Here is a 12,107-nt window from a genome sequence, read left to right as displayed (position 1 = left end):
GCCTACCACTGTAGTGTCATCCGCAAACTTGATGATTGAGTTGGAGGCGTGCATGGCCACGCAGTCGTGGTGAACAGGGAGTACAGGAGAGGGCTCAAAAACACCCTTGTGGGGCCCCAGTGTTGAGGATCAGCGGGTGGAGATGTTGTTACCTACCCTCACCACCTGGAGGCGCCCGTCAGGAAGTCCAGGACCCAGTTGCACAGGGCGGGGTCGAGACCCAGGGTCTCGAGCTTGATGACGAGTTTGGAGGGTACTATGGTGTTAAATGCTGAGCTGTAATCGATGAACAGCATCCATCCACCTGACAGGTGTGGCATATCAAAAAGCAGATTAAACAGCATGATCATTACACAGGTGCACCTTGTGCTGGCGACAATGCAAGGCCACTGTAAAATGTGCAGTTTTGTCCAACAGCACAATGCCACAGATGTCTCAAGATTTGAGGGAGTGTGCAATTGGCATGCTGACTGCAGGAATGTCCACCAGAGCTGTTGCCAGAGAATTTCATGTTCAGTTCTCTACCATAAGCCGCCTCCAATGTCATTTTAGAGAATTTGGCAGTACGTTCGACAGGCCTCACAACAGCAGACCATGTGTAACCATGCCAGCCCAGGACCTACACATCCGGCTTCTTCATCTGCGGGATCATCTGAGACCAGCCACTCGGACAGCTGATGAAACTGTGGATTTGCACAACTGAAGAATTTCTGCACAAGCTGTCAGAAACCATCTCAGGGAAGCTCATCTGCGTGCTCGTCGTCCTCACCAGGGTCTTGACACGACTGCAGTTCGGCGTTGTAACCGACTTCAGTAGGCAAATGCTCATCTTCGATGGCCACTGGCACGCTGGAGAAGTGTGCTCTTCACAGATTAATCCCGCTTTCAACTGTACCGGGCAGATGGCAGACAGCGTCTATGGCATTGTGTGGGCGAGCGGTTTGCCGATGTCGACATTGTGAACAGAGTACCCCATGGTGGTGGTGGGGTTATGGTATGGTTAGCCATAAGCTATGAACAACAAACACAATTGTATTTTATTGATGGCTATACTGTGACGAGATCCTGAGGCCCATTGCCATGCCATTCATCCGCCGCCATCACCTCATATTTCAGCATGATAATGCACAGCCCTATGTCGCAAGAATCTGTACACAATTCCTGGAAGCTGAAAATGTCCCAGTTCTTCCATGGCCTGCATACTCAGCAGACATGTCACCAATTGGGCATGTTTGGGATGCTCTGGATTGAYATGTACGACAACGTGTTCCAGTTTCCGCCAATATCCAGGCACTTCGCACGGCCCTTCCACAGGCTACAATCAACAGCCTGATCAACTCTATGTGTAGGAGATGTGTCGAGCTGCATAAGGCTGTCACGACTTCCGCCGAAGTCGGTCCCTCTCCTTGTTCGGGCGGCGTTCGGCGGTCGACGTCACCGATCTTCTAGCCATCGCCGATCCACCTTTCATTTTCCATTTGTTTTGTCTTTGTTTTCTACACACCTGGTTTCATTCCCCAATTACATGTTCATGTATTTACCTCTCTGTTTCCCCCATGTTTTTGTGCGTGATTGTTTCTATGTTCATTCGGTACGTTATGACTGGTTTTCGACGGGTGCTGTTTTCACCCGTGCGTAATTGATTACCGTTTATTGTTGGTCAAGTGTATTGTTACCTTGTGCCTTTATTTTGAGTAAAGTACGTTGCTCACTCATTCTGCTCTCCTGCGCCTGACTTCATGCACCAGCTACACCCACCTTCTGACAAAGGCAAATGGTGGACACACCAGATACTGACTGGTTTTCAGATCCAAGCCCCTACCTTTTAAAAAAAAAGGTATCTGTGACCAAMAGATTCATATCTGTATTCCCAGTCATGTGAAATCCATAGATTAGGGCCTAATGAATTCAATTCAATTGACTGATTTCCTTATATGAACTCTGACTCAGTAAAATCTTTTAAATTGTTGCATGTTGCATTTACATTTTTGTTCAGTATTATTTCAAGTTTGTGCTCTATGTATCCAGTGAGTGTGGTTCATAGCATACAGTAAGTATTTAAAAGGTGAACAGACAGTTGACTTTTTTGCATTGAAGTGTGTAAATTGGCCTACTGTAGCTTCTATTTTCTTCTGAGTAGAGAAAGTAAATGCAAAACATTATTGAATTCAAACTATCTGTTTACAGGTCCACAACAATTTGCAATTATTTTTGTGTTTCAGAAACGGTCAAATGTCACTGGAAAAGAAAACATTGGTGGTCCTCCACACGTTTTACGCCAAGTTTGATTCATAAAGGGAAACCAGTTTATACACTTCAATATTTGTGTGCTTGTGCAGTCTTTTCAGAAATAGCGCATGCAGAAATTTAGTGTAAAATGTACACAATCGTTATAAATGAAGCCCCAGGGCCCTTATTCACAAAGTGTTTCAGAGAAAGAGTGTTTATCTAGGATTACATCCCACCCCCTCTAATTCATTATGATTTACAAGGCAGACGTGATTATAGTTCAATTTTCCTACTCTGAGATGGTTGTGAATACAGGCCTAATTGTACTCCCCCAGACACAGATAAGCCTGGCCTTGGACTATAAAACACTCTGCGTTGTCCGGGAAACTGGCCSATAAATGTCTACCTTGGCTCCAATGTATGTTTGTTTTTATATATCACATATATGTTTTGCAAACCTGTACTCTTCACTCTCTACCTCTCCTGGGGTGGGTATGCTTTCATAGTTAAACCTGCTGCTACATTCACAAGATAACTACCACATAATTGCCACTGCAATTAAACAACCAATTATCTGTAATTATACTACTTGGTTCCTGCATTTTACCATATCAAAGATTTACTCGCCCACGCATGATGTATCTTTTATTTCCTTTGAGTGGAATGGTATTAAAGTACACAATGTATTGTATTAACATAATTACATTTCCTTATGAGTTGTAAAAATGACAAATAAGAAAGAGCAATTTATTGGTCAGTGTAATCTTTTTCTTTTTCATCTTCAACTCAATAACTTGGGGTTTGTACCAATGCTTTTATGTACACTGATATGCCAGAATTTTGCACACTATAAAACCATCGGGATGTCAGAAAATAGGGACAATAACTGCACTTTTGTAGACCAAACATATAAAAAGACACAAAGTGATCAAAATGTAGACTAGTTTCACAGATCCTCAATTTGACCTGGAATCACATAACACTCACTGGGCCCAGTTGAGGGAAAAGGCATCATATCTAATGATATGTCTGCTTCACATTCAAGCTGCAGTATTGCAGGCAGGATAAGGTTTCTTTGGTTACGTGAGGTATTAGAGACAACGGAGACTTTGTCAAATGGTAGGTCCAAATCTTCACCGTGTGAGACCATGGGCAAGCGTTGCGCACAATGCGCAGAGGCATTAATAGTTGCGTTCTGGAACGTAGTGTCGTGGCGGTAAGACATCAACTCGTTACTTAAATGGACAGCTTCTACAGAACTGGAACAGTATCTTTTGCAGCCCAAAATGGTGGAGAATGCTTTTCTGAAATCAGCATTAAAAGCGTATATGACTGGGTTTAACGATGAGTTTGCCCATCCAAACCACACAAAAATGTTAAAAGTGGTGTTACTTACGCACAGGCGATCACCAAGATTGTTAATGTCACAAAAAGGTACTATGCAGTTGAGCACGAAAAAAGGCAGCCAGCAAAATACAAACACTCCCATAATGATAGAGAGTGTCTTCAAAACTTTCGTTTCTTTTTTAAAGGTTGTTTTCAATGAGTTTGTTTTCTCGGTTGCTTGCTGATTGTTCTGTGCGTGTTCCACGGCTGTCTCCAAGGATGATATTCTCCGGATCTGGTTTTGCGCAATCCGGTAAATTCGTGTATAAGTGCCAACCATAATAACGACTGGAATGTAAAAACTTATCAAGGAGGAGGATATGGCATACGTGCTATTCAAGCTTGCGTTGCAGTCCTCTATTTGGTTGATTTGATTAGTGTCGTCCACTGTTTCCTTTTCCTCCTCTGACTTGTGCCAATTGAGCTGGACGGGAATGAAGGAGATAAGAATGGAGAGGGTCCATGCCACTCCGATCATAACGAAAGCAAACCTTTGAGTCATTTTACGCTCATATCGAAAAGGGCTCGAAATTGCCCAGTATCGGTCCATACTTATTATACAAAGATTGAGAATAGACGCCGTGGAGCACATGATGTCAAAAGCTATCCAGGTATCACAGAAGCTGCCGAAGATCCAGCAGCCGGCCACTTCAGACATAGCCTTCCACGGCATCACAAGAATGGCCACGAATAAATCCGACACCGCCAAGGAGATTACAAAAAAGTTAGTCACTTTAGATCTAAGGTGTCGAAATTTGATCACAGCGGCGCACACTAGCGTATTCCCAAAAAGCGTGGAGACGATCAGGATGAACAGGACGCACCCGGTGAGAGCACGGACGCTGTGCTTGGAGCTGTCCGTTTCAGCACCTGCGGTTTCGTTGTCAGATTTCTCCATTGACCAATTTCTCCTATTTTCTGCGCATATCAAAGATAGCGTCTTTAGCGTCTTCCACACTTAGCGTTCAGTGCTCCCTTTATTCATTATGCTTTCAACTTAGTTTTGGAGACCCAACTTGCGGATTTCCGTACTCACGCATAACTACCTTAATAAACAGGACGTGGGCCAGTTGTAAGAACCTCAGTTATTTTCTTACTMTGACGCAGTAAAACATTGTCCATTGTCGTGAATAGGTGCACTGCACATAACCCATCCTGCACAATCGCTCCTTTTTTATATAGTGAATGGATCTCACTTAATGGTTGGATAGCTACTCATGCTTGACGATGGCAATGAAGACCCCTCCTCTTAAAGGCCCAGTGCAAATGATGATAATGTCCTTTTAGTGAAATTTCAGGGATGGAGCTTTGGCCTGCCTGGTAACATCACCAGGTGGTAAATTAGTTAATAGACCAATATGAAAGAGAGTTCCAAACCTCTCTGCCAAAAAYAGCTAGTTTTCAGTTTTCCCCTCCTCACTCAGACCATTCTCAGACAGTCCTGGCGAAGTTCTTGTTGAGAAATACCTTACTGCTAAGAAGATATTTGTGTTTCTTTTTGACCATTTGAATTGAAAACAGTCACAGTAAGGTAATTATACTGAAGAAAAATATAAACGCAACATGTAAAGTGTTGATCSCACGTTTCATGAGCTGAAATAAAAGATCCCAGAAATGTTCCATACGCACAAAAATTGTRTTTCTCTCAAATTTTGKCCACAAATTTGTTTACATCCCTGTTAGTGAGCATTTCTCCTTTGCCAAGATAATCCATCCACCTGACAGGTGGGCATATCAAGAAGCTGATTAAACAGCATGATCATTACACAAGTGCACCTTGTGATAGGGACAATAAAAGGCCACTCTAAAATGGGTCGTTTTGTCACACAACACAATRCCACAGAGAAATTCATAGATCAGACATAAGAGAAACATCTATAGAATATACACATACAGTATATTGATTATAGAAAATCTAAAGAGAATATTTAATCAATCAGTTAGCTATTGTATGAACTTGGAAATAATCTGCACTGTCAGTAGCCTAGAGCATTACAGAAAAGGATTAGGGTGTACTATCTTAGGCTCGGTTAAAGTACCAGTTCGACAACAACAAACAGCTGCAGAGGAGTTGTCCTCCAGGCCAAGGATACAGGAGGCGAGGCCTAGGAATATTAAGGCTGAGTACAGTCCTGACAGACTCATCCCCACAAGAGGTTCCTGGAGGACAAGGGGGAAAAAACTAAGAGAGAAGGAAGAAAGCACAGGGAGAAAGAAAGCTGTGATACTGAAGAAGGTTGCTTCAGGTTAGAAAACCACAACAAACACCCTAAAAGAAGGGGATGCAGAATGCTTGTTCTGTAACAAGCATTCTGTGTTGCCTGTGGGAACTGGATACGGTGCGAGCAGTGTCAGAGGTGGGCTCATGAGCTATGCTCACATTTATGGTCAATGAAAAAAATCTGGGAAAATGCCATTGCGTTAACATTTAACATTTACATTTAAGTCATTTAGCAGACGCTCTTATCCAGAGCGACTTACAAATTGGTGCATTCACCTTATGATATCCAGTGGAACAACTACTTTACAATAGTGCATCTAACTCTTTTAGGGGGGGGGGGGGTTAGAAGGATTATTTATCCTATCCTAGGTATTCCTTAAGAGGTGGGGTTGCAGGTGTCGTCCGGAAGGTGGTGATTGACTCCGCTACCTGGCGTCGTGAGGGAGTTTGTGTCCACCATTGGGGTGCCAGAGCAGCCCAGTTAAATTATTGTTATGAAATGTGTGTGTGTGTGTTTATCAACTATTTAATCAGTTATATTCCATGAATTTGTTCAAATATTTATAAATATTACAAACTGGGTGGTGATTGAGGAGAGTGAGTTAAGGTGTGGTGAATTTTGGAAGTAGAGGGCGGTGTCTAGGCAGGGTGAGTATGGGAAATAGGGTGAGATGGTATGAGGAGTCGCATCTTTGGTGATTTCTGGTATTATATAATTAAATAATTCACAGCAGTTTTCGGATCATGTCAGAAGTTTTTTATCATGATTAAGTAACTAGTCGCTACTATTAGGAAATTTAGAATATTTTAAGTTTTCAGTTTATATTCCTTAAAAATTAAGTTGAAAATAATGCTGGTGCTGCTTTGCCGAAAACAGTTTTAAGTGGTTTCGAATTCAATACAATTATGCCGAAAACAGTTTTGGCATATAGTTGAAAACCTGATACAATAATGTAATCCTCTCTGTAGACATAATAATCAATTATTATTTGTATTTTTTAAACCCTTGAGGCACTTATAAACTCTGTTTGTTTTTGACTTAGTGAAAGTGGCAATAAGTCATTCATAAATCGATTAGGGTTGAAAATCAGGTTTTTGTATTGCACTGTTGAAACCTACCACAATTAAAAAAACACAATGTAAACTGGAGAATAGTCAGTCGTCCAACTGCATGTATTCAACTGAAATGTGTCTTCCGGATTTAAACCAACCCCTCTGAATCAGAGAGGAGCGGGGGCCCTGCCTTAATCGACATCCACATCTTCGGCACCCAGTGGGTTAACTGCCTTGCTCAGGGGCAGAACAACAGGTTTTTACCTTGTCAGCTCGGGTATTTGATCCATCAACCTTCCGGTTACTGGTCCAACCACTAGGCTACCTGCCGCCCCATATACATTACTAGTTAGAGGACAACCTGCAGAAGACAGTCAGCCACATTTTGGAATTTTGCATTTTGATACAGGAAACCATGTGTTTGATGTATTTGATACCATTCCACCCATTCCGCTCCAGCCATTACCACGAGCCCGTCCTCCCCAATTAAGGTGCCACCAACCTCCTGTTTTTGAAGTGTTGCATTTTGATTCAAGTGGGTTGCCAGCGCAGTAAGTGTAAGGCCATTTTTTGTTTGTTAAAGGTCCAATCAGCCGGTTTTATCTCAATATCAAATAATTTCTTGTTAACAGTTAAGTAGCTTGCTGTGATTGTTTTAAATTAAAGTGGTCAAAAAGAAACAAAAATTGCTTCTTAGCAAAGAACAATTAATCAAGCAAGAATTTTGCTAGGACTGTCTGGCTGTGATCTGAAAACTAGCTATTAATGGCAGAGGTTTGGAACTCTCTTTCTTATTGGTCTATTAACTAATTTACTGACGCGAACGTCTAGCAACCCAAAGGTTGTGAGTTCGATTCTCATCTGGGACAACTTTAGCATTTTTAGCTACTTTGCAACTACTTAGCATGTTAGCTAACCCTTCCTCTAACCCTAGCCATAACCATTTTAGCTAACCCTTCCCCTAATCCTAACCTTAACCCTTTACCTGAAATCCTAAAATGAACACTAACCTTAACCCCTAACCCTAACCCCTTGCCTAGCTAATGTTAGCGAGCTAGCTAACGTTAGCTACAAAGCTAGAATTCGTAACATATCATACATTTTGGAAATTCGTAACATATAATACCAATTGTAATTCGTAACATATCATACAAAATGGGTGATGGACATCCACAAATGAATACAAACCATACAAAACGCAACATATCATACTAAATGCGGTGTCTCGGATTTATTGTACTTACAGAATAATACRAAATGCTCTGAGACCAGATTGCCAAAACAGGCTGAAATTAAAAGTGGTCTTTTCAAACAGTTCTTACACTAAAAGGGCATTATCATAATTTTCACAATTTCACAGCATTATTCTAATTATTCCAATATAATAGACAACASATGAGAGAATCATGTTTTTGACAATACTGGGGCTTTAATCACTATCTATATGATGTTGAAATCAATTGAATGTGGGGCAAACATTTCGGGTGTATGCGCTGTTTAAACGAACACTATTCAAATGCCACACGGAATCTGAGAATAATTCTTACATCACCGGTTAAAATAAAATTGGTTGAAGACAGTCATCTAAATTCTAGAATGTAGGACGGAGATTATGGGAGGCTACCAAAATGGGGCAACAAATCAGTTGCTTTGTTATTTAACTTTAACGAATCACGAACCGGAATAGGATATCAAACACTGTTATTTAAGTGAGTTTGACTCTCAAATCGGTGTTTTGGTGTCACTTTTATACAGAGAGGGTCCCAAATTGTTTGTGCAATTTGAGTAACAAAATTATAATGGCGTTCTAAATCCTGCAACGGACAGGCACGTAACAATCAACAGTAGGCCTACTAAATATTAATCTGTTTAAAGCAATCGATTAAATGTATTCATGATGACTATAAACTTTTATATTAGCATCACCAATCTGAAGCAAAAAGGATGTGTAATTCCACTCAATTTTATGTGGTGAAAATGCAAACTTGTGTAATGTCTGTAGTAACACGCTTTCTCCACCACTGGGAAATTAGCATAATATAAAATTATTCAATATGTCAAAGTAATTAAAATGTTGAATTAGGATATTAAATTTAGCACACACGCATTTTTTTTACAGCAATAACATACAGTGGGGAGAACAAGTATTTGATACACTGCCGATTTTGCAGGTTTTCCTACTTACAAAGCATGTAGAGGTCTGTAATTTTTATCATAGGTACCACTTCAACTGTGAGAGACGGAATCTAAAACAAAAATCCAGAAAATCACATTGTATAATTTTTAAGTAATTAATTTGCATTTTATTGCATGACATTATTATTTGATCACCTACCAACCAATAAGAATTCCGGCTCTCACAGATCTGTTAGTTTTTCTTTAAGAAGCCCTCCTGTTCTCCACTCATTACCTGTATTAACTGCACCTGTTTGAACTTGTTACCTGTATTTTAAAAAATTATTACACTGCGGTGCTCCACACACTCAATCAAACAGACTCCAACGCTCTCCACAATGGCCAAGACGCAGAGAGCTGTGTAAGGACATCAGGGATAAAATTGTAGACCTGCACAAGGCTGGGATGGGCTACAGGACAATAGGCAAGCAGCTTGGTGAGAAGGCAACATCTGTTGGCGCAATTATTAGAAAATGGAAGAAGTTCAAGATGACGGTCAATCAACCTCGGTTTGGGGCTCCATGCAAGATCTCACCCTCGTGGGGCATCAATGATCATGGAGGAAGAGTGAGGGTTCAGCCTAAACTACACGGCAGGACTTCGGTCAATGAGCCTGAAGAGAGCTGGGACCACAGTCTCAAAGAAAACCATTAGTAACACACTACGCCGTCATGGATTAAATCCTGCAGCGCACGCAAGGTCCCCATGCTCAAGCCAGCGCCGATGTGCGCGAGGCCGTCTAAAGTTTCAATGACCATCTGGATGATCCAAGAGGAGGAATGGGTGAAGGTCATGTTGGTCTTGATGAGACCAAAATAGAGCTTTTTGGTCTAAACTCTACTCGCCGTGTTTGGAGGAAGAAGAGAAGTGAGTACAACCCCAAGAACACCATCCCAACCGTGAAGCATGGAGGTGGAAACATCATTCTTTGGGGATGCTTTCTCGTCAAGGGACAGGACGACTGCACCGTATTGAGGGGAGGATGGTGGGGCCAAGTATCGCGAGATCTTGGCCAACAACCTCCTTCCCTCAGTAGAGCATTGAAGATGGGTCGTGGCTGGGTCTTCCAGGATGACAACGACCCGAAACACACAGCCAGGGCAACTAAGGAGTGCTCCATAAGAAGCATCTCAAGGTCCTGGAGTGGCCTAGCCAGTCTCCAGACCTGAACCCGATAGATCATCTTTGGAGGGAGCTGAATGTTCAGTGTTCATTATTTTGTTATTAAATCAATATGGACACTTACCACGCTGCGCATTGGTCCTCCTCTTCCTCCTCTTCTTCCAACCACGACAAGCGTTACAACAATCCACCACCAACCAAGACCAAGAAGCGTGGTAAATTGGAGCAGTGCCATCTGGACTATGTAACAACCTGGGAGGAAATAGAGAGGTGCTCGATCGATCCAGGGAGAGTGCCGGAGCCCGCTTGAATTCTCTGGAACAGTACGAGGAGGGATACAGGAGAATGGAGTTGGTGACAAGAAATGGCAGCGCAACAGGCACGAGAGGCAGTCCAACATTTTTTTGTGGCAGAGTCAGGTTGGAGACCTGAGCCCACTCCTCGTGCTTATTGTAAGCAGCGCGTTACTGGTCAGGCACCGTGTTATGCGGTTAAGCGCACGGTGTCGCCGTTACGCGTCCATAGCCCGGTGCGCTATAGGACAGCCCCCGAAAGTGTCATGCGAGTGTGGGCATCCACGCCAGGGCGTATTGTGCCCGCTGTCAGCGTGTCTGGTCTCCGGTACGCCGTTTCGGTCCAGGGTATCCTGCGCCGGCTCTGCGTGCTGTGTCTCCGGGGCGCTGGGAGGGTGCAGTGCGTCCTATGCCTGCGCTCCGCTCGTGCCGGGCGAATGTGGGAGTTGAGCCTAAGGGAGAGGTGCGCGGTAGTATGCACTAGATCTCCCAGTGCTCACCCACAGCCCGGTTCAACTGTGCCTGCACTCTGGAGGGTCTGGGCTAGTGGGACGAAGCAGGAGGGTAACGTCCATGTCCAGGCTTACGAATGGGTGGACAACGTGGGTTCCAAGAGGAGTTAACTAATCTGCGTAGTGCACGCATAGAGCATCCCAGGTGCATACGGCACCCACAGCCTGCGGTGCCTTCTGGCACAGAGCAGTGTGTGAGGCGGGCTCTGCCACCCAGCCAGCCGAAGCCTACCTGCAGGTCATAACCGCGCAGGCGTCTGGTGGGTTACCATGTGCACCGCCCCAATACGCGGACCACGGCTCAAGCGCTATGGTCTCTCTCTCGTCGTCTCCTTCCTCCCAGGGAGGGTTCCTCTACATCTCAGGGGCCAGAGCCAGCTCCGTCGTAGGTTGGTTGTGGAAACAGATCGGGACTGAGTCTGCTACTGAGTTGCACGCTGGCTCCGGCTGTCCTGAATTGTGCCGCCTTGAAGTGAAAGCCTTGCGAATACACCGTCATAGTCATAAAGCCCGCTGTGAGAGCAAGACGTGCTCACGCTACGGTGTCCTGAGGATAGACGCGGCCCCCAGCGCGTCATTGTAATACTCTTGAAGCCGGAAACTGAGCCACCTGGGCTTTCAGCTACAGAGAGCCGGGCCCGGTTCAGTCAGGAAGCGCCCGTCAGTCGAGAGGCGCCCCGTCAGGTACACAGAAGGCTGCCCGCCTGCTAGCTCCCAAGGCAGATGTTGTGCCCGGTTAGCTCAGGGTGTCCAGTATGTCGGGCAAGCCCGTCAAGGTGAGTTGAACGCGCAGGGTCGAACCGCGGCGTGGCCTGCTAGAGGGATAGATCACCAGATATGCTCGGCAAGACGAGCTATCCGCGCTGAAGAGATGGGTCCTGGCCTGGCCCGGCTCCAGAGACGCGCCATCGCAGGGTAAGAGTTCCACACCCTGACAACCTCCCCTGTCTCATAGGTTCAGGTTTTCCGACGTGAGGGAACCGCACGGCTGTTGGGGGGGGGCGAAGGGGCCGGTAAACTGCTCCACGTTCTTGACCTAGTTCCCTTGGTATATTGATCTTTGTATTTGAGTGCCCTGTGGGGGTGCAGTGGGGCCGGTGAAGTTAGGTGAGGTGG

The 12,107-nt window shown here is 44.3% G+C and overlaps 1 protein-coding gene across 1 annotated transcript; it reads right to left on the bottom strand.

Annotated features, from left to right (window-relative positions):
* Positions 1-2,992: 2,992 nt before the first annotated feature.
* LOC111967765 (D(5)-like dopamine receptor) lies at positions 2,993-4,519 on the bottom strand. The gene has a single exon (XM_023993104.1). The coding sequence runs from the start codon at positions 4,511-4,513 to the stop codon at positions 3,176-3,178; it is 1,338 nt and encodes a 445-aa protein (XP_023848872.1). The 5' UTR covers positions 4,514-4,519; the 3' UTR covers positions 2,993-3,175.
* Positions 4,520-12,107: the final 7,588 nt, after the last annotated feature.

This window comes from Salvelinus sp. IW2-2015, linkage group LG8 (genome assembly GCF_002910315.2).
Source record: "Salvelinus sp. IW2-2015 linkage group LG8, ASM291031v2, whole genome shotgun sequence".
NCBI classification, from domain to species: domain Eukaryota; kingdom Metazoa; phylum Chordata; class Actinopteri; order Salmoniformes; family Salmonidae; genus Salvelinus; species Salvelinus sp. IW2-2015.
Note: the sequence above shows the minus strand (reverse complement) of the source record. Positions and strands in the feature narration are given on the sequence as shown.

Coding starts and splice junctions, on each gene's coding strand:
- LOC111967765 (XM_023993104.1), bottom strand. CDS start 4,513: ATGGAGAAATCTGACAACGAAACCGCAGGTGCTGAAACGGACAGCTCC.